This window comes from Gallus gallus, chromosome 17, assembly GCF_016699485.2.
Source record: "Gallus gallus isolate bGalGal1 chromosome 17, bGalGal1.mat.broiler.GRCg7b, whole genome shotgun sequence".
Classification (NCBI taxonomy): Eukaryota; Metazoa; Chordata; class Aves; order Galliformes; family Phasianidae; genus Gallus; species Gallus gallus.
Window position 1 is genome coordinate 1343029 of NC_052548.1, and position 24601 is coordinate 1367629.

The following is a 24601-nucleotide window of genomic DNA, read 5'->3' on the forward strand; positions in this document are numbered from 1 at the left end:
GCGGTGGCCTTGGGCTGGATGCTCCACTCCTGCGTCCCAGGGGGTTGGGAGCAGTTTTTGTATGACCGGTTGCACGTGAAGGCAGGGGAGAGTGTCACTGATGGGGAGCCCGGGAGCAGGATGGGGCAGCTCCCCATGGGCTCCAGCAGCCCTGCACTCTGTGGCACAGGGGATGCCTGTCCCCGCAGGTGCCTGGGGCCGTGCGTCCCGGCGCAGCCCGCGAGCACACCTCCGAGGAGGAGCAGCTCGTGCTTTCTCACGCTAGGGCAGCCCTTTGCCAGCACACGCTTAGTCACTGGTAAATCCCAGCCGAGATCTGCTCTGCCTGCTGTGAAACGGATCTTGGCTGCACCCCCGCTGAAGCAATCCCAGCGCTCGGGAGCCATGGCGGGTGCGCTTTCCCACGGCAGCCCGGCTTCCAGCACCCCGTGTGAATCAGCCCCGGCGCGGGCAGCGCGAGTGGGGCCGGCGCTGAGTGCCCGGCGTGGCACACGTGCAGGCGCACGGGCACCGGTGCTGCTGGCTGCCAGCTGGGCACAGCCAGGCAAGTGCACCCCGGCTCCCATCACCGTGTTGGGTGCACTGAGCGCTGGCTCTTTGGGTGGGCAGGGGTGGCTGAGATCTGTGTGTTCTCTTCGTCTCTGCTCACCACGTCTGTGTCAAGGGTAAGGAGTGAGTCTGGTCTGTGCCAGCCCGACCTGTTGTACCCGTTATGGTCCCTTTCTGTTGTTTTCTGCTCCCCTCTGCCCACCAGTTCTGTACTGCAGCACAGGAGCCGGCAGCTCCGCAGCTGCTGTCCCACTACCCAGCATCTGCTGCACACACACAAACTCTGCTCCCAGGTGTTCTGCAGTGCCACCACCGAGACTTATTAGAAGGGGATTAGAAGGGGTGACACCATCAGCCCCAGACCGTGACATCACAGCGAGTCAGCACAGCCAGCACCCTGTGCTGGGACATCCCCAGCCCGAGCAGCCCGAGCTGGCCCAGCTCTGTCTGCGCGGCACAAGGAGTGCGAAGCCCCCAGATGCCTTTTGCAACGCTGGGCTGTCCAGTGGCTTCTTTGTTTCGGACAGTGATCCTTGCCTCTCCCAGCCCCCCAGGGGGAATTGCACCACAGTGACGCACGAACCTCCCAGGACTCGAGGGACTGGATGCACCAGCCTGGAGCTCCTGGGCCATCCCAGCATCTCCATCCTGTCCCAGGTTCAACAGATGACAGGAGCCAAACTTTCTGGGTCTTTAGAAAGGCCATGGGAGCTTCCCTGAGCCCAGGCGGAGGCCCAGATGCTGGTGCCTGGCACCTGGAAGGTCAGCGGTGTTGGCTGGAGAGGAGGCAGTCCTGCTCCTTCCTCTGTTATCCCAGAAGGCTGCTCCATTAAAGCGCTCTGGAGTCACTTTGGTGGTAGAAGAGTTGGCCCCAAAATGGTGTCCAGGAGTATGGGCTTCTCCCATTCACTCTGCTGACACACGACACCAGGCCAGCTGAAGGCTCTCCTTGGCACTGGTTTTGCTGGTGATATGCAACTCTGCCTGGAGAGCTTCTAGCTTAGGAAATCCTGAGTGTACCAACATTGGCTGTAAAGGGCAACATCAGTAGTGCCTGGAGTGAACTCTCTGGGGCAATTCAGGGCAGCTCATGTCAGGACAATTCCCTGGGTGTCTTCCGCTCGCCAAATCACAGGGCCATCCAACTGCCACCTGCAGTGATATCTCTTTTCCTACTCACCGCCTACCCTCTTCCCTTCCTTTCTTTCCCTCTCTCCAAGATGGATATCATGTGGTGAAAGGGCCACTCCTCCAGATAGAGGTTGCAACTCTCATCCTGGTTGTGAAACCACAGCCCTTGAGCATCCCAGAGTTTCTTTCGGGGACATACTGAGACCGGAACACTCACCACATTGCGCACGCAGGGTGCTCAGGCCCAGCACAGGTTGCCCACATTGCTGTCCCATTGCACAGACAGGCCTGCCTCTGTGGGACTCCAAAGCATGGAGGGCCGAGGAGGGAGGGGGATTGTGGGAATGTCAGTGATAAGAAAATCAGGTAACCACCACTGGTTAATTCCAATCACAAGACAGCGTTCGATGCCTCACGCTCATCTGCCTCCATGTGTGTATTTTCTCACGTTTTCCCCAACTCTCCAGCTCCTTCTTGCTGCAGTTACAGCTTTGACCTTCAAAAGCTTTTCTCCTTCTCTAGCAAACATGGGGCTGGACTGCCCTCTACCCTACAGCAACTCTGAGCCCCACGCACAAAGTGTAGACCCTGTGGGTACACAGGCCACTTCCAGGCACAGCCCCTGGAACAGTCCAAAGGGGGTCAGAAAAAGCATTGGGCTGGCTGCTCCCCTTCCTTGAAGAGCCAAGAGCTTGTCTCATCCACTGCATATCGTCAGTACCTGCTGCTGCTCCTGCCTTGCTGCACGTGGTCTGACACCTTGCCTTGGGTGCCAGCAGAAGCCATGCTGGGAGATGGGTCGGTGTGGCCATGTGGGATGGCAACCTGGGCACAGTCTGCTGGTCCTGGTTGTGCACGGAGCACTGGTGTGCGTATGGCCACAAGAGGCATGTAACGTGGTGCTGGTGGAAACACAGGGCTGCTGGTGGGTTCCTGGGATCACGCAGGGGCATTCTGGTTCACAAAGAGGGAAGGGCTCTGTTTATTGACTCATTAACATCACTTCCCTCATCACCAGCCAGGTACTCTGAGAGGTCTCTTAGGCAAGTGCTGACCTAGCCCAACCCTGCTAAGCTGGTAAGATGACATGGGATCCCATGCCAGCCTGGTATGGCGTTCCCACTGCTTTCTCTGCTCCCGCTTTGCTATTAGTCATCTGTTTCTGGAAGGTTTCTCATGCATAATAAAGTCTTTCAACACTTGCATAAGCCAGCTCTTCTCATCAGGAGTGACCTGCTGCATTTCCCAATGCTTTCCCTAGGCAGTCCTTCCGATTGCCACGAAATACGGAGTTAAAACATGAAGTTTTCTATCCCCCTCGGAGGCAAAAGGTGTGGGAAATTGAACAGATAAGAATGCCTTTAATTAGTATCATTTGCATAAGCTCTGGGAAAGGCTCACCTGACAGCTAGAAGGGCCTCATTTGTCTGGGAGCACGAAACAAGAACCACGGGCACCGAAACGGGCAGATTAGTGGAGCTGACAAGATCGGGGAGATAGTGCCAGCGGAGGTCAGCCCCGGGGAGCAGAAAAGTGGCCAGGGCTGCTGCAACCCCGGCGAGCAGAGCTCTGGCTCCGGGCCTCTCTTGAGCCTCCTTCTTTGGGGCACCCAACTCTCAGCTGCCACGTGCCAGCACACAGCTGCTCCGGGGAAGGAGAGGGAAAGGGTAGTGCACACAAGTCCCCAGGTGGCTTGGGAAGGCTGCCAGACTGGGCTCAGCATCCAGCGGGGCTGGGGTTTGCCTTCCAGCTCTGCCCTGAGCTCCCAGGCCATCCCATCCTTCACATCTCCCTGTGCACGCTCACTCATTCCTCCACATAAGCATGTGCTCCTCCTGGGACCCCAGCAGGTGGGTGCCCGCTGCACTGGGAGAGCACCCCTGGGGTTGCCCTCCTGGTGGTGGCAGTTGTGCCATTTAGTGCCATGTTGTGCCATGCCGTGCTGTGCTGTATCATGCTGTCATGCTGTGTGATGCCGTGCCATGCTGTACCACGCTGGTCTGTGTCGTGCCATGCCATGCCATGCCATGCCATGCCATGCCATGCCATGCCATGCCATTCTGTGCCATGCCAGCTGCAGCAGCTGCCTACTGAATGCGCTTGCTCCTCTCCGCACACGCGCGCTCACAGCAGCAGGTCCCTAACCACAAACCCCGTCCCGCTGCCGCCTCGCCGCCATGCTGCCTGGGGTAGTCGGCTGCACTGAGGGCGACTTAATCGTCAGTGACACCAAAAGCCCTTTTCTGTACCTCAAGGCCTTTTCGGTGATGAGAATCTCACCCGACATTGCACCTAAACCCACATGCAAAGCTGAATTTCCCAGGGGAAAAAAAGTAAGATGCTCAACCCCCCGCACCCACTGCGTATGCTCACACACACCCCCCACATCCCTCCATCACCTACAGCTGTGTCTCAGCCATCTCAAGCGCCACTTGCTTGGTTTCTCCTCCAGACTAGCAGAACTGGGCTGCAAGCTGCAGATATGGGGGCTGAGCCCCTCTGAGAGACTCAGTCTCCAGCAGCACCCTTGACCCAACCTTAACCGTAGCCGCAAGCTCTGTTTGTGCAGCACCCAGCACAACGGGGTGCTGCTCTGGGACAGGATCCTAGGGGTTACAACAAGTTTAATAACAAAGCCAGAACAATAATAACCACCTTATAATGAGGTTGCTCGGCATCCTCAATGCCTTTATTTCGGGGTGAGCTCTATGCCAGGAGCTCCAGGGCTGGCCCCTTCCCTCCCCCCGCCTGACCGCCTCTGCCTCAGCTCCTCCAGCCCTATGCTGACACTCTGCTTTTTGTCTGCATAAGTCAACCTCCCTGCTTTATATCCACCTCTGAGGGAGGGTGAAACCCTCCTGGGTGTGCATATGTGCATCCTGCAGCCATCAGCTCTAAGGAACACACCTCCTGTGGGGCTGGTCCTGAGCCATCCCATAAGAGTCTGTGCCACTGTAGGAGCAGGGATAACTTGTCCAGCTCTTTTTTGTACAGGGAAATCCACCCTCAGATCATTAGCAGTTCCACACAGCACTGCTGGGCATCACCAGAATGCACACCAGCCCTACTGGAAGTTGTTTTCCGCCTGACTCAGGTGCCACACATTGCTGCAAGCAAAGCCCTCTCTCTGCCCTCTGTCTCTGCACCCTCCTCCTGCAGGGGGTCACGCAGTTGCATGTGAAACTACTCTTGGGGCTCTGTTCTCTTCTGCAGGTGCGAGGAAAGCATTAGGAAATTACATTTACAAACGCTACCCTTATTCCGGCTTCCCCTGGCTTCCTCTGGCAGCTGTCCCTCTGGACAGTTGGGGTCACGGGGCCAGCTGTATAATATATGCCAGAGGGTTTCTCCCTTTGCCCTGTGCTGAGCCCTCCAAGTTTTCCCAGCTACCATCCGTGCCCAGGAGGGGCTCTGCTTTTCCCCAGAGCAGCCTGCAGCCTTGTGCAAAGGGCCCAGGACACCCTGTGCCAGCTGCTCCGTACATCCTGCAGCCAGCCCATGTCCTTGGCACCCCAGTCTCCTGTGGACCCCTGGGCAGGGGCACGTGAGCAGAGGCTGAGCTGGGTGGCGATGGCAGTGGCCGGGGAAGCCGGGCTCACGTTTCAGCTTCTATTTTTATCTGGGAACCAAAGCCTGCCCGTGGTGCAATCTGGAGGCCCCCGGGGGACACGCTGCCTCCCCAGCTGGAGCCAGATAGCATCAGCTCGCTACCTGCCTTCCTTGTCAGCATGCCAGACCTCCTGCGAGAGGGCAGCATCTTCTGAGGAACCCAGACATCCCTGCCTGTGGTGTGCAGGGCAGGGGAGCGTGGATGTCCTGCTCCTCATCACCCCAACCGCCCGACACCCAGCATGCCACCAGCAGTGCCAGCAGTGGGATGCGCACGTCCCCATTCAAGCTTGGCCCCAACCCCATGCCATGAACAACCCCAGGAGGGCCAGGATTCACCTCCGGCCCCTGCAGTTGGAAGGCAGCAGGGTGAGTTTGGGCTGGAAAGGGAAGAGGGCACACAGGTGGCGGCAGCATCACGGCGAGGAGCCAGGCGGGGTGTGACAGCAGCCACCCCGAGCAGCCAGGCTGGTCACTGGCTCAGCGCCCATGGGTGGCTCCTGCCATCCCACTGCACGGCTCGGAACGTTGGTATGGAGCCAGGACCTGTGATGGTGGCACTGCGTTGGATCTGTAGGATTTTGTTTAAAAAGCAACAGAATAGATTTACTTGACAGGGTTACAGTGAAATGGAAGCATCTAAAGCTCAAGGTGCTTGCTTGGCCTGCAGGCAGTGCTGGGCAGGGACCCAAGCTGAGATTTGGTCACATCAACCCGGCAGTGCTCTCCCAGACCCGGGAACACCATTTCGGAGCAGCAACATCATGGGCAGCATCAGAGCACAGCCCAGAGCCTCTGTGATGGGCACCAGGACAGCTGAGCCCCCTTCATCCCCTGGCCGGCAGCAGCGCCTGCTCCTTTAACTGGGGCGAGACCAGAAGCTGCAGCAGAAAACGGGAATAAAAAAAAAAATAATATAAAAAAAAAAAAAGCGTGAGAAAGGAAATCTGAGCAAGGCCTGGAGCGATCTAACCAATGCAGCGGAAACAATAGCCCAGGAAGAAAAACCAGTTCCTACACATAAGGTAGAATAGGCTGGGAACGGCTGAAGGAGGGGACGGGAAGGCCAACCCTGTGCTCGCAGCCTGCAAAACAACCCTGCAGCAGGGCCGGGCTGCCGGCCCCACCATGCCCTTCCCGCAGTGCTTGGGCAGTGCAGCAGCCCCACAGGGCACCACGCGGCTCAGTTCCTCCAGTTCCTCTCTTGTAACTCGGCTGAGCTTAGCGCCCAGGCTGCCGTTAGCCCTGAGGATGGGATTAGCCCCGAGGAAGGTTTGCTCCAAACGTGGGTCTCGCGGTGCTTCCAGAAGGGGGGAAGCTGTTGGTGACAGCACAGACCTGCCTGGGCACCGCCGCAGCTCTGTGGGTCAGGAGCAGCTTCTTCCCTCCACCCCACATCCCACAGTGGAGAGTGGGCAATGATGAGTGGCTTAAAACCTGCAGGGCTGCAGATGAGTGATGCAGGCGCATCAGTGCTAGGGCAGCCTGCCGGTCTGTCCCTCCCAGACATCCATCCTCGCTACCAGCCTGGCGCACGCAGCAGGGCAGGTGAAGCAGCTCCAGCACGGTGCAGGGCTGCTGAATGCTGTCCCATGCTTTTCACCTCCATGTGCCAAGCTGCCCCCAGCACCCCGGCATCCCCCACCACACTCCGGCGGCGCGTTCTCTGCCTGCCCCAGGACTTGGCCTCGCCTGGCGTGTGCAGGAGGAGCCAAAGAGAGCAAGGGCAAAGCCGTTCCCAGCACATTTTTCTGCTTTGACACACTCGCCATCCCTCTCAGGCTGCAGCTGGGTTCCCAGCACGCCGCCTGGCCTTCCCAGCCTGCTCCCCTCAGCGAGCAGCGCGTGGGGCCCCGGATTCCCCAGCTATCTGGCAGGGAGCAGCACAGGACAACTGCGGCGGGCAGGCGGGGGCTCTGGGTTGGAGCCCCAGGCACCGTCTGCACGGCCTGCAGCCGCTCCGGGTCCCTGTGCTGAACCGGAGCCCACAGCCGGTTCAGAACCGCGGGTCGGGAACCTGCAAAGATCAGCTGCGGTGTTCTCCCAGTGCCCAGGACGTGCGTCGAGACGAGACCCGGACACCCGACAGGCAAAGCCAGCCTGCAGTTCAATAACGAAATAAAGATCCTAAGGCAGAGATACCGCATTTGCAACACTGTGGGGCCCCTCGGGCAGCTCGCCAGCAGCCCGGTGGAGGCACGCACTTCGCCTCTCATTTGGCATGTTCCCACTCACAACGTCCAGGCAAGGAACAAACCCTGCCCGGCTCTCTGCTCGGGCAGCCCGGAGCCGTGTGGGGCTGTGCGACCCACGGGGCGGTGATGCCGGGGCTCCTCTCCCCACTCACAGCTCTGCCACGCAGATGGCAGCATGGGCAGAAGCAGCACCCCTCGATGCAGCCTTTGCCTCCCGGTCACAGCACCTCCCAGCTGAGCTCCACAGCCCAGACCCCCCCCCAGCACCCCCGCAGCGCTCACCTCCCATCTCACCACCTCACTCAGGTTCTTCCATGCTGGCTGCCCCCACTATGATCACCTCTGTACTAACTCCCCCCCTATGCCAAACACATTTATTTAACGCCAAGCTTTTGCCTGCTCTCTTTTCCCATCTCTATAATCTCTGAGGCCTTTCTAACCAGATGCACTTCAGCTCCTTCATATCTTGCTGACATGCTTGCTCCAGGTCGTGGCACCTGGCACACAGCGTGTGTGTGCAGCTGGGGCAGGCCCAGCTATGAGCCCCTCTATGGGGGTGACACGAGGGCCCCACTGATAGAAATCCCAGCAGCTTTCTTGTCTTAGATTTAGCAAAGCCCATCCAGTCCTTTTGTATCTTTCTCTCTCTTTCTTTCTCTCTCTTTCTTTCTCTCTCTTTCTTTCTCTTCCTTCCTTCTTTCTCTTCCTTCCTTCTTTCTCTTCTTTCTCTTCCTTCCTTCCCTCCTTCCCTCCTTCCCTCCTTCCCTCCTTCCCTCCTTCCCTCCTTCCCTCCTTCCCTCCTTCCTTCCTTCCTTCCTTCCTTCCTTCCTTCCTTCCTTCCTTCCTTCCTTCCTTCCTTCCTTCCTTCCTTCCTTCCTTCCTTCCTTCCTTCCTTTTAAATAATAGAATGGAATAGAACAGAACAGCTCAGTTCAGTTGGAAGGGACCTTCCAGCCCAACCGTCTGACCCCCTCAGTGCTAACCAGAAGTTAAAGCACCTTATTCAGGACATCATCCAAATCCCTCTTGAACACTGACAGGCCTGGAGCACGGACCACCTCTCTCAGAAGCCTGCTCCAGTGTTTGACCACCATCACAGGAAAGAAATGACTGCCAATGTCCAGTTTGAATTGCAGTCCTCCCAGCCCAGGGCTCTGCTTGGCTGCACGAGGTGCCCTGACAGCCAGCTGCAGCCCTGCAGAGCACGGCAGGTCCCAGCAGTGCAGCACAAAGCATACCCACACACGGGTGGAAAATGGTTAGAGGAAAAGCAAACAGATGAAAGCAGATTTGACATTTTGCAGAACAGAAGGGAAGGAACGATGCTGGGGATGGAGGGGAAATAACCTCACGCAGGCCTCCCACTGAAAGAGGAGGTTTCTATTCTGACTCTCAGCTCTGTGAGACATCTGACAGCTCAGCCTGGAGGTGTTTGCCACCGTCGTGCACCCCTGGTCCCACCAGTGGCACAGCTCTGTGGGGATGTGGTGGCACTCACTGCTGAGGGCTGGCAGATGTGCACAGCCACCAACACAGGCAGACGTCCCCTCGGCTGTCACTCATAGGTGTGGGTGGTGGCACCCTGGAGCTGCTCGGCACCTCTGGAAAATTAAACCGTGACCCCATCCTGTACACAGCCTGCCACAATGGGTGGCTTTCCTGGGTCAGCAGGTGGGAAGAAGGAGCAAATATTTGCCTTTGCAAACGCGATCGTTGCCATTACAGATATTGTGAAGCAGGAACGTGCTATCTCTCACGTAATCTTTCAGAGCCCAGAGCAGGGCCATGGGCTGGCCAAGTGGATCCACTTCTCCTGAGGTCGCCATTTGTCACCGCATTGTCTTCCAGGTCTCCCCTGGTGACTTTCTGTTTCCTGAGCCAGAATTTTCCATCAGCCAGGAGCTCAGGGCAAAGAAATGGATTCCCCAAGACAGGTTTTACATCCTGTTTTATCCAGGCTGCCCTCTTCTCCTTTCTAGTGGCTGCACGCCCCAACCCCGGTGACCCTGCAGCACCAGCCTGACCACACGGACCCAGCAGTGCCCACCCCATCAGCATCCCAGCCTGACCCTCATGGCATCAGGGCTGCTCTCTGCCCAGGGCTCCTCTCTGTGGTCGCAGCCTGGATACGGCCCTGGCAATGTGGCAGCTGTCCGGGTGTTCCAGATGTGGAGGGCCACCATGTCACCAGAGGCTCTTGGTGAGGACCAGAACTACCCCTCTGCCTCCATCATTTCTAACAATCTCTGTCAATGGAGATGCCCAACCTCTGCAGACTTTGCTCTCCTTACAGCTCAAGAACTAACTTGAATCTTCCCTGCTGTGAGTCAGGACTTGTCCTCGTCCTCATGGAGGGTACAGGAATCCCACACTCTGGAATGTATTTGCTCTGTTAGCTCAAAATCAGCCATGCTTGTAGAGGAGAAAGTCAACTTCTTGCAGGGCCAGTGGTTCTGGGTGGAGTTCCTGACAAATACCTTGCAGAGGGATGGGGCTTCAGGGCACAGGGATGGGGTGGGAGCTCTAGAAGCCATTCCAGGGCAGGGGAAGCTGCCAGCAATCTGAGACCCGGTGGCTCTGAGGAGTAATTGTAGCATCCAGACCAATGTCCCTGATCCATCTAGGCAGCTCCGGGGGGATGGGGAAAGGCCACCAACTCCACACCACGGCCGCTGGTTTGGTTTCCTGCAGCTGCACTCAGTTAGGAAAGTCAGCAGCTGTGTGAGGATATTTTGGTTTGGTTCTCCAACGCTGGTACTACTGATAGGACAGCCAGAGCATCCCCAGGGATGGTAATTTATTCCCTGGCAGGGAGGTATCTAATTGGGACAGGCCTCTTGCCTTTGTAACACATCTTCCATTGGCTGAGTGCCGATGGGCCTCCGGGTCCAAACCTGGACTGACGTGGCTGTAGGACAGGAATAAACCTGTATGGGATGTGCTGCCTAAGAAGAAGCCTTTGGAGGAACAAGAGTGGAAAAAGAAGGGGATCTGGTGAGCAGCAGGCCGGTACCAGAAACCTTTAGAAGGTTTGAGTGATGTGATGCCATGGCTGCAGGTGGACTCTGGCAACACTGGCAACACAGAGGATCTCGGGTGGAGCACCACCTTTGCAGGGAATGAACACGTGCATCTTAGCTAAAGGGGCACCGCCAGCTCTTGCAGGACTTCTCCAAGGGGATGTCCCAGAAACAGGTTCAGAAAGAAGCCCGTGCAAAGTGAGAACTGGGACCTACAAGGGGAAAATGCATGGGAGACATCGAGGGCGAGGTGCTGCAGCACCGAGTCCATGCCAGGAGGCCCCAGGAGATCTCTGCAAGGAGATGCCACACTGATTCCCACCATCTCCAGCCTGACACCTTCGGATGCAGTACTGTGACCCCATCAGAAGCACATCAGTGGTGTGTGAGCACATCCCAGCACACAGACAGGCACCCGGGAGCTCACACACCGCACTCTTGTCTCACACAGACACACAGAACTGTAAAAGAAAGGCAACAACAGATCAACTCGTGGCATTGTTTAGGCTTTTTCTGGTCCCAGGGGTTTTGCTGTCTATGGTTTCAGCAGTAAACTGCAGAAGAGAGAGCCTGGAGAGGGGGATAGATGGAGAGAGGAGCGATGCAGCCCCACTACACTGCCTGTTGTCGCTCTTTCACGGAGCACCATGGCATCAGCCAGCACGTGCAAAACCTGAATTTCACCTCTCAAAAAAACCAACACCTGTGAATGGAAAGCGCTGCTGGGCTCCTGGAGGTTATGCTGGGGAAGGGAGGTGTGCACCCATTCCTTGCATTCCTCCCCGCTTCTGCGGGATGCTGGCCGGGTCACTGTGGCCAGGACAGAGGCTGGGCTGGGGGGTGGGAGTGCAGTGCTGTGGCCTTGCTGGCTCCGGGCAGGGCTGGGGCTCTGTTCCTCACCGTGGAGCTGTGTCCCCACTGGGGGCTGTGCTAACACGTGAAACCTCCCATCTATTTGAGCTGCTCTCAGCGTCACTCAGACGCAGATCTCTCACCAACCAGCGCTGCATTCCCAGGAGCCATCGCTCTGCCTGCAGTGCCCCATGTCCTACCATGTGCACAGCCACAGCGTTGTGTCCCCACGGCCACCAGCTTGCCCGCATACTGGATGCTCCAGGACAGGAAACCTCAGGCTCGTCTGTCTGCCCAAGCACAGCTGGAGGCACACTCTCTCCTCCAGCACCAAAACACCCAAATGGAAATAGGGGTGCAGGGTGAGGCTGTAGGAGCTCCGGCCGCTCCGTGCTCCCATCCCTGTGCCGGCTTCCTCCCGGGCACATGAGCAAGGGCACAGTGCCAGCAGCTGATGGGAAAGTTCAGGGTCGGGGCGAGCTGCGGGGAGAGGCACATAAAGGACTTATTGTGCCGCGGGTCTCCCTCGGCTGTGCATGTAGAGGGCGAGCAGTTAAAAAACAAAACGCAGCCCAGAAATATGACAAGACACCTTTTTCCCAGGCTGCTGTTAAACTCTAATTAAACATTTCAGCACACTCAAGCAAGGGAATGTCTGCTTCTCAGGCCCAGCCGATCTCAGCTGGAAAACATCTCCTCCAGTGTGAACAGCCTTGCACAGTGTGACCCAGAAAGACTCCCCTCGGCCTGCAGCGATGCGAACGCACACGGCAGGGTGGGAGACCTGCCTGCACTGCCTGGAGCTGCGGGTTGGGGCTGCATTCCGAGGATGTGGGGCAGTGCAAACTGCACAGATCCTGTTCTGAGCATGCGGCTGCCCTGGGTGCAATGCAGAGCCAGGCTCAGGGCTGCCCCGAGCATGGCCTCTGAGACCCTCAGATCACCCGCTGCTGAAGGGCTGCGAATCTGCCTCACTGCCATCAGCTGCATGTGAGCTCTGAGCTGAGATGTGAGCTCTGAGCTGAGACATGGGAACCCTTCAAGCAGCACTACTGTAAAACCAGGCAAGGCCAGAGCTGGCATCGTGCTATTTCAAAGAGTGAAGAACAAACAAAACAGCACAAAAGAGCAGAGAAACAAAGCCAAGCACTGCAGGGAGTGCCGGGACTCCTCAACCACAACGAGTGAGCAGAGGGGCACAGGATTTGATTTGCCCCTCTGCAGGTCCCCATAATACTCAGCACTGCAATGCCTGGTGCCAGGAGAGCACCACGGGGGCCCTTCTGGCAGCACCCAGCTGCCTGCCCTCTGTACTTTATCAGACACAGACTTAGAGTATCAGCTGCAAAAATCTCTCAGCACCTTGTTTCCATGAACAGACCACAGAAAGTGCACGGGATGTGCTGCCACAGGGGCTGCAAACCTACAGAGAAGCCTTTGGTGGAACTAGAGTGGAAAAAGAAGGGGATCTGGTGAGAAGCAGGCCGGTACCAGAAACCTTTAGAAGGTTTGAGTGATGTGATGCCATGGCTGCAGGTGGACTCTGGCAACACTGGCAACACAGAGGATCTCGGGTGGAGCACCACCTTTGCAGGGAATGAACACGTGCATCTTAGCTAAAGGGGCACCGCCAGCTCTTGCAGGACTTCTCCAAGGGGATGTCCCAGAAACAGGTTCAGAAAGAAGCCCGTGCAAAGTGAGAACTGGGACCTACAAGGACTCACCCCACCTGACACAAGGCTGGAGCCACAAACCACACTCGGTCTTGCTGGAGCCTCAGGAGCTGGTGGTTTCCCACGTGCATCCTCAGCATGAGAAATCAGCCAAGCCAAGGAAACCCTCCTGAGCTGCTGCACGATACAGCGAGGTGGCTTTTGTTCACCAGACCTGCAGTCGGGTCAGCATCACAGAACAGTGCTGTGCATGAGCTGCAGTCCCACCGCTGCTCACAGATGCCCCGCCGCAAAGCGTGCCGCTCACTGACACTCTTGGCACCCAAGAAAGGGTTACCATGAAAATCTGCAACTTCTGAAATCGCTAGCTAGTGCGAAAGTGCTGTGCCCTGCAAGGCTGGGATCGCAGGGACAGCTTGGGTGAGGACACTGTAATTTGGCATCCCATGGGGGTGGAATTTGGCAGAACTGGTCTCTCCTGCTCCGAGGACATTCCAACGCCCTGTGCGGGCAGTCTGAATTAAACTCACTGGATAAACACAGCAGCTGGGGGTTATCCATCTCGAGCCCCTTCACTTGGAAAGCACCAGTGCTGTTCCCTGCCCTGCAGGGAATTGTCAGCCCGGGACAGCAGAACGCCGAGCAGCACCCAACAGTGTGCTGGGATGGCACGTGAGTGCCCAGAGCTCACAGCCCCACAGCAGGAGCCATCTCTGGGCTGGGGACATCCACAGGGCTCACCTTCTGCCTGACCATGCTGCTGCAGCAGGACAGTTGGATTTTAGGCAGAAATCTTGATTTTTCAAGGGTAACCAAGCCCAGGTAGCAGTGGCCTTATATGCTCTCAGCCAGGCAACCAGGCCGCAGTGCAGTGAGCTGTGCAAGACACATCCATCCCCATCTCCAGGTCCACCAAGGACACCCTGAGCTGTCCTGACAGCCCCGGCTCTGCTTGGCGTCCCAGGACACAGCAGGAGGTGATGGCCACGGGGACCACAGTGCCTTCCTGCTCTCCCCAGGGTGCTCACGACTGGGGGGTGCGGAGCACTGTGACACCAGCAGCTGGTGGTGTGGGTCGGACCCCGACCTGTCGGCCAGCTGTTTCTCAGGCTGCCCCTCCGGAAGGAAGCGCGTGCTGCTGGGATGGAGCGCGACTGGGGACAAAGGCACTGCGATGTGCTGCTCCTCCCCTCTCTGGGCAAGGAAGGGGGATGCCAGCTGCAGAGGGAAAAGGTTCCCAGGATGAAGGTGTTAAATGCCCTTCTCCCGTGCTGCTGTCACCTCGCAGTCCCCGGGGTGTGAGAATCAGACTATTATCCCCTCATTAGGAACTAACATACTGTACTAACCTTTTCACATGAAAGCTACAGCCTGTTCGCCAACAAAAGCTGACGGTTCGTTCCCAGGAGTGGAAAAAAAACAACCCAACAAGCACTTAGCAGGGGCTGGGGGCCAGCCACCCTCTTGGTGCTGCGGGGACCATGGCGAGCTCCCACCAGTGCAATGAGGGGAATGAGGCTTTGCGAGCAAGGGCAGCTGATGCTCCTGGGATCCCCTCGCCTATCCCCCCATTGTGGGACTGATGGGGCTGTGGGTATGGGTGCACTGCAGAGAGCCCTGCTCCATCTGGGCACGCTGCCTGGGCTGTCCCCAGGGGAGGGGATGCCCGGCTGGCAGAGCCCTTCTGACCACCGGTGCTACCATGGCTGCTCCAGGCTTCCCCTGAGCACCCCTCAGGGTCCCGTGCTGCTGAGCAGTGCACAATGCGATCTGCGTGGCCTGGAATCTTCACTCCCCTTCAGGTTCCCTCCTGGGAGCTACCACACTGCTCAGCCCACCCGCCCCCAGCAGCTGCTCAGCAGGGCTGGGAGAGCATCACAAGCCTTAAGACCCACGGGAAAACCATCAGCAGGGTGAGTGAGGCTGCAGGCCAGCAGGATGAGCACAGGGGATGGCTCCTATGCCTTCCTTGGATGCCAGCAGGCACTGCTTGAGAATATGAACAGTTGCAGTAATTCCTCCTCTCTGAGGCTGTTAGTTAAAGGAGACCTGCTGAGGGTGGAAACCTGAGCTTCTGCCCACTGTGGCTTCTTGCTGCTAAGATAACAGAGACTCTAGGGCAGAGATCTGGAATGGAAAGGAGTTTCCCTGGTTTCTTTACCGGACCATCTGCCCCATTTTGGGCTGGAGGCCTTTATCAGCTGGAGAAATTGGTCTCGGGAGGTGCCCACAGCAAGTGCTGAATCGTTGAGGAGGCTTCAGCAGCACAACCCATGAGGGTTTCACACCCTTGGACACATATGTGCTTTCCTGCATCACTGGGAAACTCCCTGAGCTCTTGGTTCATTTGCAGCCCTGCAGCCTCAACCAGCCCAATGTGTCTGATGAGGAGAGCAGGAGGGAGGAGGGACGCATGCCTATTTTTACGCCATACTTCCTCCCCCCTCCCCCCCTCCCCCATTGATTCCTTCCCTGCCTGCCTCCCCCTGCACCCACTCTGCAGCCGGCTGTGAAGGCAGCTCCCTCCCACACGTACACCACGACTCCATTGCGGAGAGGCAGGTGGGTTTGGCATCACACATTTATTAGATCCTGGCCAAGAACACAGAATCATTTCTCACAGGCTGTGGGCAAAACTCTTCCAGAGGCTTCGCTGCCGCCTCGTGATGCAGTGAAGGAGCTGCTGGTGCATCCTGCATGGCACAGGAATTGAACTAAACCCAGTGGGATGTCTCCGTGTGGCCTGGCTGCTCTCCCTGCACTGAGGCACCTCAGCTGCTCTCCTGCACTGGTGGAGCTGCACTTTTAAGGAAGTCTCTTTTCTTTGCAATTGCTGCAGTCAGACTTGGGTCATCAGGTTTGGCCTGAAGGTATCAGAGGAATTCGGAGGGAAGCAAAAGCACGATAAACACAGGCTGCCCCCCCTGCATTTCTGTGCTGGCTTCAAGGAGCTCTCGGTTCACTCCAGTGCAAAGTGTGTGTGTTGTGGGCAGGCAGAGCCGTGCTGTGGGATGCTGGCTCACACGTTCCCAGTGGTTTGCAGCAGCAGGCAGGCACCTTGTACAGAGCATGCTTGTACAGAGCTTGGCAGCATCATGTCCGGGGAGCAGAGGTCAGCATGCAGGACAGCAACCACCCATGGATGCAGTTCAGAAGCACTTCTGAGCCATGACTCGAAGCCAGCTCACGGGAGGGAAGTTTTGTGTGAGACGAGATGCAATCCTTACCCAGCAGCTGGCGCGGATGTGGCAGGAACTGGTGCAGAGAGGAGGTGCAGAGCTGAGCCGGGGGCACGGCCAGGAGCCACGTCCTCCCAGCCCTCGGCCCTGGGCTTCCCACTGCTGGCCAAATTGTGAAGGCCCTGAAACCGCTGGTGCTCTCCAGGGAGGCAGAGCAGAGGTGATCACACTGCTGCCATAAGTGAGGATGGGCCGGGAGGGCTCACACACCGCCTTCAGCCCAGCTGGGCTCCCTGCTGCTTGTCTCCAGCACTGCGCCCGGGGCCTGCATGGGTCCGGCGTGGTAAATGCATGGTGGCATCCAAGAAAGCACACTTGTTCCTGGGCAATGCAGTGGCCCCTAACCTGCTGGGAGACCTGGACTCCAACCAGGAGACACAAATGGGGAAACCATTTTAGATGCTGGCCTCAAATCTCCTTCCTGAGGTCTGCCTGAATGTGGTTTCAAACAGGCTAAGAAACAACAAAGCAATGAAACTTAACTTCACAAGCAACATTTTAAGTTCAAAAAAGTGAATGCCTCCCTGCACCCCCACAACTTTTTCAGTTCAGTCCATGCGACAACAAGCAAATTACAGCCCTGGGCTTGCAAATCCCAATTCAGAGACTTCTTTGGCTCCATCATTATTACTACTGAGCACTCCCTGCTGGTCCCCAAAGCCTTGCTGGCCCCCACCTGAAGTGCCAGAGGGCTCAGATGCCTTCCTTAGATGCTGGCAGCCATCTCTAAAGCATCAGCCCAAAAGCACTCACATACAAAAGCGATGCACAGAAATGAAAAATGCAATATGATCAGGTACACAGGTAGAGTCTTAGGGGAAAGTAATTTGCAGTTTGGTCTTCAAGGCTAAACCTCAAAGTGTAAAGCAAGTCAAAATCCAGTCCTGAAGGTCCCAGTCCTTCTGGGACTGTGTGCACACCTGCCAGCACAGAGGCCTCTGTAAGAGGCACTGGGGAAAACCTCACAAAAGCAGGAGGTGTTACCAGGACCTTTGAAGTGGAGTATCCCAGGCAGCCTGGGAGACCCCCAGTTGGTTTGTGCTGAGCCCGATTCCCCTCAGGATTGCTGCCCCCCCCAGCTTTTGTGCAGGCCCAAGGATTGCACAAAGTTAAAGGGGACCCACACTGGTGCTGTCTGTGTGCTGCTAGAACAGAGTCAGAGTGGAGATGGCAGAGGAGGCATTCAAAAATCAGCCTGAAAGGCTGGACAGATGCAAGTAGCCCCTATGGCCAGCAAAGGGACAGTGCAGCTCTGATCCAACATGCCCCACAGCGCTGCCCCACTCCTGCTTTGGGCTGGGGACAACAGGGGACAGCAACACAGGCACAGTCCCACGAGCACATGTACATGGCACACGAGGTGTGACTGTGCGGCTCCTGGGCAATGCAGACAGGGATGGATCTGTCCTGTCCTCTGCAGCACCACGCAGTCCCGGCAGATCAGGGTTTTCCTGATCTCCTCTGGGGATCTGCTGCCAGGACTTCAGCACAGAGCGCGACCCCGGTGCTCCCAAACTCAGCACAAACGGGCAGCCGTGAGACACCATAGTGCTGGCTGCGCATTTCTGGCCAGTTCTGAATGGTGCAGAGGCACGTGTGAAATTTTGGGGAGTCTCAGGGGGGATGGGGGAGTGTCAGGGCTGCTGGGCCCCCATGGCTCAAATCCCACGTTTCCTGCTGGCATCCCATCCAAAGCAGCACTCAGCCCCCCTGCCAAGCGTTGCCTGCTCTTTGGGAAAAGCAGCAAGATTTTCTCACCGTCAGCACAGAACCATAAATCACTACAAATTGCCCAGAAAACTCCACCCCGCCAAGGCTGGCTCGGTACGTGGGGCGGCACACGCTGCATGGAGCCCGGGGGCTGTCACCCTCTCCCACAGGCTGGTAGGAATCAAAGGACCAAAGACTAAGCTGGTGCCTTCCCCTTCCCACTTCCAGCCTAATTTCAGCCCTTGGAAAAGGACTTCCTAGAGTCACTGGAAGTGCTGTAGCTATTCAGGATTCACGCACTCCCCATTTCCTGGGCTTCACCATGAAGGCAAACAGAATTATGGAAAAAAGTACTCCAGGAGGCTCGAGCCTTTGTTTGGTGGCTGCCAGTCACTCTTGGAGCTGCAGGAGCCACAGCTGCATCCCAAAGCCCTGAGTGGAGCTGATGGGAGCACAGCTTGGCATGGCACAGCACAGCACAGCACGGCATGGCATGGTACAGCGTGGCATGGTATGGCACAGCACAGCTATGAGTGCTGCTTGGGGCTGCTCTTCCCTTTGCTTTGCTGCCCACAGGCACACCCAGCAGAGCAGCAGCTCTTCCTGCTCCAAGCACAAGCGGGTTAGCAGCAAGAGCTGGGTGCAAGGCGGGGGGAACAAGAGGGACTAAGTAGAAAATCACATTTTTTTCTGTGAAGGCAAAATGCAGGGCTGCTGTTGTGCAGTCCCCACGGGCAGCAGCCCGGTTCCAGCCACTGCTGCAGGGACAGAGCTGTCCCCATCACATCACCGGGGCGGTCACTGGTGTGGGTGAAATGGGGATGGGAGCAGTGCGGGGATGCTGCAACACGGGGCCTCTGCACAACGATGGGAGCCGCAGGGAATGGGAGCACCGGTGCCCGATGTACCACTTCCAGGCTGACCACCAAGCCCCGTCCCACCGCTTGGGCCTCACCGTGGCTGAACCCCCAACCACGGCCACGCGGCTCTGCCTGGGAAAGCTCAGCAGCGGAGATGAGAGGGAAGCCAACTGCTGGGCTGCCCTCCCCTCCCGGCCTCTCCCTGCCGGCTCTTTCATCTCCAGGCGTGCGGCTCTTTCATCTCAGTCGGCCCACGGAGGTGTGAACAGTGTGGGGTCCCACCAGCACTGTGCCCAAATGGCTGCAGCTTGCGGGGCCTGGCTACGGCTTGCCTGCCATCACTGCCTGCCAACACAGTGATAGCAGGCCCCAGTCTGGCCCAGGGGATGGTTGTGGTTGATTGTTAAACCTATACATCCCTATCACAGTGTCCATCAGAGTGTCTGGGGACGGGGGCATGGCTGGAGGACTGTGAATCCTTATAAGCAGCATTAAATACTCTGCTGATGGGTACCAGCTGCAAAGAGAGTGCAGCTGGCTAATGGGAGAAGCTGGAAGAGAATGAGGCCAAGCAAGAGGAAGAGAAAGAGGAGGAAAAAAAAAAAGGAAAAAAAGAGAAAAGAAAAAAAGAGAGAAGGAGAAAGAGAGAAGGAGAAGGGGAAGGGAAAAGAAAAGGGGAAGGTAAAGGAAGAGGAAAAGGAAAAGGAGAAGAAAGGGGGAAGGTTAAGGGGAAGAAAAGGAAAAGGAAAAGGTTCACCCAAGCAACCAGACCCAGAACTCCGGTGTGACATCGGCAGCACCTCTGAGCTGCATGTGGTCCCTCCAGCAGTCCAGGGTGGGAGCTGCCCCATGGGCACCATGCACCAGCAGTGACAAGGAGCAGAGCCAGTGCTGGCAGCGAGCACGAGAAATGCTTTTGCTTCACACTTGCTTGAGCAACAGAAGGAAGCAGGAGCAGTGGAGCATTGTCACTCAGCCCCTGCTCAGTCATGCTTGTCCCTGCAGGGTCCAGGCCCACGGACATGTGGGCTTTGGTGGCTCCCACCGTGCAGAGGTGAGGGAGCATAAAACAAATCCAACAAAGCAAACGAAGAGACTGCTGCTGGTGTAGTGCCCCGCCTGAGGTCAGTGGTGCTGCATGCAGTGGGGTGTGCACAGTGCCCACATGGGCACAGCACAGGTTCTGGGTGTTGGGAAGCCCCACATCACCTTTGCCATGTCACATAACTGCACCCAAAAAGGCCATAACAAACATAACTAATATAACTAACATAACTAACTCTTCTGCTAAGAGCAAAAGTGATGAGTTGCGTGAACTGTGATGCTTGTGGGGTGGGAGGGATGCTCTGAAGCAGAAGTTACAGCACGAGGAGGGGTCTGCAGAGCAGCCACAGCTCCCAGCTGCATCTTGGGTCACAGAAAGTGGTGGCCAAGGGACAGAGAAGCAGTGGAACAGCAGGGGAAAGCCCAGCACATCTGGGGTGGTGAAAGCACCCACCTGCCCTTCCCATCCAACACCCTCACACCCAGGCTCAGTGGGAGGACGTGGGGAAGTTTGCATTGTATGTCACAGATCCTTACGGGGCACCACAGACCCCACCCTCAAGCCTGTTTTCTGACTGATCAAATGCTGAACAGCAGTGAAAAGGAAGCAACCAGTACCAGTTGCTTATTGTTGTTTCATAGCCTTGCCAAAACCAGAAGCTTGATGTCCACCCAAATTTAAATTCACCTTATAGAATGGTCTCTGGACTTGAAGAAATGCAGTCTGTTGGGACGTGGGGACGTTTGCCCTTGGTGCATGTGTGCTTTAACCCTGCAGAACAGCTGAGGCAGGTGCGTGCAGCCCTCCCTGCCCCATCCTGGTGACAGAGGGCACCCTGCAGAGGTGGCAGGGGCAGCACTGGGTGGGGGGGCTGCAGGGCTGTGCCACCCCGTGCTGTTTGTTTCTCTCTGGAAATCCGGATCTCACCTATTTAAATAAATCCTCCGGGAGGTGCCTGTTGTTGAGTGCACAGGAAACAGCTGCATTCGATTAGGCAGGGCTAATTTGGTGGCTCCAATTGCCTGGGAATAATAAAAAAAAATCCCCTCCTGTTGCAGCACTATTTATTTTCTATAGGAAAATCAAACAGAAAGTAAACAGCCCATCAGACAGCAGGGTCCTTTCAGCAGATCTGCAGGGGTGGGAGAGCCAGCAATAACACACGTGGATGGTTCATCCCAGCTCCTCAGAGGTACCACCTGAGCTGTGGGTGTGCGGTGCTGAGCGCACGGCGCAGGTTGGTGTGTGCAGAAGATGCCTTTGCAGCAGATGGGGCACCCAAGAGGCAGCGGCTGGAGGGAGTGTCCTCACCCAGAGCACCATCCCCAGGGGTACCGGGGGCTGCCTCTCCATGCCTGTGCACCAGTGGGGCAGGATGCAGCTCCCTCTGGCCCTATGTGCCAGGGAATGTGAGGAGGTGAGGCCCTCAGCATCAGCAGCAGCCCAGGGAGCGCAGCTGCTTTGGCTTGGGGCGAGGATGAGCTGACCCCAGAAGGGGGTGTGTCTGAAAGCATCCTGCCTGCTCCAAGCAGTAGAGAAGTACCACCATCCCCATCCCATCCCCATCCTCATCCTCGCCCCGCAGCCACACGCTCTCCAGCTCACCAGGAACACCCCGCGCTCGCCAAGTGCTGACTCAGCACCTGGGCACAAACCAGCAGTGCTGTGGCACGTGCTGCCCTGGGACTTGGCCTCGGGCATGCATAGGGCTGTGGTGGCTTTTTGGGAAAGGGCACACAGATGCAGACAGGTGGTGACTCACTTCAACCCCCCCCCCCCCAGGAGAACCGAGGCAGCATGCACTGCAATCCAGCTTCTCAGAAGCTGTTTTCCATTTTTTTCACGTCTCTTTGAAAAAAAATTGGCTGTTGCCCAGCCCTAACTGAGCTAAGCTGCCCCTCCAGCTCCTAGACTCCCAAGCGGCCGCCAGGACTATTTATGCTGCTGCCCACACAGATTTCCCAGGGAGGGCAACGTGCGGTCCCGGAGAGGCGCACTGCAGCTGAGCAGCTCGGGCTTTCGGTATGAGCCCCACGCTCTGCTGTCCCACTCGTGCTGCCTCATTTCTCCAGAGTAATTCCAGCTCACAGAGCAGGCTTTTGTTTTCCATTCCTGAGATCTCCAACGTGGCAGAGTGTGGCCGGAGCACGGGCAAGCAGCAAGCACAGTCATCGCTCCCTCCTTCTGCCTCCCTGCTGGAAGCCTCGGCACAAAGCCTCGGGGTTGCGCTGGGACGTGGCCATTCATCCTGTTTGGCTGCAGCATTGTGGAGGTTTGGGGTGGCTTTGGAGCCACACGTCCCCAGTGGGGACTCTGAAGGATGAGGGGACAAAAGCCACAGCCGGCCATGCTGGCTCAGCACAAGTCCCAGGCACCCTGGGGGGACTCTTGGTGCTCAGCTTATTTTTGGACACAAGAGACGTGCAAAACCCGGGACAGAAAAAGGCAGCTTGCAGGGTTTGAGGTCATCTGTAGGCCCTCACTGCCAGGTCGAAGGGGAAAGCTGGAGGAGGGATGGAGGGATTTTCCCAGCAGGCTCCCACCCTGGCATGCTGCGTGGCTCCAGATGCTCTGTGATGCTGTAGCAAGCCTGGGCACCAGATGCAAAGCAGCTGAGCTTCATTAAGCCTCTCAGGGCAGCTTTACTGTACACTACACAGCGTTTCATCAGGGAAATTCCCCACCCGTTCTTTCCCCAAAAAGGGGCCGGAGCAGGAGGCGCTGTGCTGTGGGCTGGACTCAGCCCTGTGCTGCCCCAGGCCCTTCTCCCATCTCTGCTGGGGTGTCTGCATGGAGACTGGAACTGTGTCCAAAGCAGGGGCTGGAGATCGATGGAAACGCTCCGACACCCAGAGAGCAGCACACGGACACTGCCGGGTCTGCAGGGGGACGTGGCTGGTGGCGGGGAGTGCACTCGCCTCCAGCAGCAGTTTCCCGGCGTGACTTTTGGCACGGCTCTGCCTCATCTGCTCCAGCTGGGAAATATACTGATAACACTGAGGCTGAGATAAAGCGAAACACCCTCCAAGCTCCCTCCCCACACCCAGTAAGCCCCGCAAGGGGAAAAGCACGCTGCCAGCCCCTCCGCCAGCTCCAGGGCCACGAACGCAGGGCACCCCGGGGTGCCCCGAGCAGCGGGCCGGCACCACGGCACTGCAGTTCCCACATAACCCCGAGAGCACGGCAGTGAGCGGGGGGCCCTCGCACGCCTGACAATAGCGCTTTCCTTCCCCATCAATAGCGGCGAGATGCACGCTGGGCTGACACGGAACTGTGCACAACAAAAGCCAGTGTCCGAACAAATCTTCTCAGGCGCTGGGTCCCCCCGGTGACCCGGGGTTAGCCCGGACTTTTGCTCCTGCCCGGCCCTCCGGAGCAGGAATGTCCCTCTGCGCTGCGCCATGGCTGGTTCCCACGCTTCCAACCTGCTTTGCTATTTATCAGCACCGAGCCTCTAATCCCCTTTGTGAAGGTCTGATTCAAGCTCAGCACAATGTGGCAAAAAGAGGGGGGGGGGGAGGAGGGGTGGGAGAGTGGGAGAGAGGGAGGGGAAACAGTCCCAAAGAATGAAAATCAAACCTTCTACCTTTCCCCCGCCGGTTCCCCAGGGACTCCCAGCCCCTGACTGCAGCACAGGCAGCACGCACGCAGAGAGCACTGCCGACCCTGGAAAGCTGCGCTCCAGGGTTTGCTGCTCTGCTCCCGTGCTTCCGCTGCAGCTGCATCTGATGTGGGATGGAGGCATACAGGAGTGCTGCTGGTGGGCATGCATGGGAGCAGGCAGTGTGCATCCCCATCCCTCACCCTGCAGCACCCCCTGCCAGACAGCCCTCCCGGGCACGTCTTGTCAGGGCAGTGAGTGACACCGCTCCGTGCCACCACGGTCACAGCAAAAGCCCCTTGTCTGGCCGTTTTCCATCCTCACGTGGGCTGGCCCCCCACTTGCTCTGGCGGAGGATACGTGAGCCCCTTCCCAAGATAACTCAGGAACAAAACAGTTTCCAAAGGCCTCGCTACTTACAAATGAGGGTTTTCAAGCTTTTGTCCCAAATCCAATGCTGTTTTCTTTGCGAACGCGGGTAAAAAAAGTAAAAGAAGAAGAGACGACCTCCAATGCTAATCTTGTTAGGTTAAACTGTTCTCTAAACAGATGGAGGTGCAAGGCAATGGGATTTTTGTCTTTTCAAGGAAGGGGTTAGATTTGTAGGGCACCGGGGGTCACTCCGGGCAAACTGGCAGCTTTGGCCTTTGTGTCCCAGGAGCGAGCAGAAAGTGAAGCGGTAACAAATGTTCAGGGCTGAGCGGCCGAGGTGGCAGCAGGGAGCTGGGGGCTTCCCCTTCGCAGGGCGCAGCCTTGCTCCAGGCACCGGTGCCACCGAGAGCTGACACGAGGCCCAGCACTGCGAGCAGGGCATGCGGAGTGGGCAGGGAACTGCAGGCTGGTCCCGGCTGCAGCCCATTGCATCCCCCAAGGAAGAACTCGCAAAGCTGCCCCGTGGCTCTGCTAGGACTCTCTCATCTCAGGACGCAGACCCCGGGCAGGACACGCAGCATCTATTGGGCCGGGCCCGCTCCAAGCCTGACTTCATGCAAGCACTGCACGGCCGTGGTCTGCCAGGAGGTTCTGCACATGCAGCTGTGAAGGGGAGCAGTGCCCCATGCCCTCCAGGGATGGGACCCGCAGCACCCGGTGGCCCCCAGGCTGACGGATCAGCAGC

At 57.4% G+C, this 24601-nt stretch overlaps 1 protein-coding gene across 37 annotated transcripts in view; it reads right to left on the reverse strand.

The window, feature by feature from the left end:
* EXD3 (exonuclease 3'-5' domain containing 3) overlaps positions 1-24601 on the reverse strand; it is a 246106-nt gene that overhangs the window by 10001 nt on the left and 211504 nt on the right. For 29 of the 37 annotated variants that reach the window (XM_040649172.2, XM_046901922.1, XM_046901921.1 and 26 more), the window contains one exon: positions 15593-16625. The exons of 7 other annotated variants lie outside the window; for them this stretch is intronic. In XM_040649172.2, coding sequence (XP_040505106.1) covers positions 16179-16625 — 447 coding nt within the window. In that variant the 3' untranslated portion in view covers positions 15593-16178. Of the gene's footprint in view, positions 1-15592; positions 16626-20810; positions 20906-24601 lie in introns of those variants that run through there. One more of the 37 variants, XM_046901938.1, reaches the window with a different exon arrangement.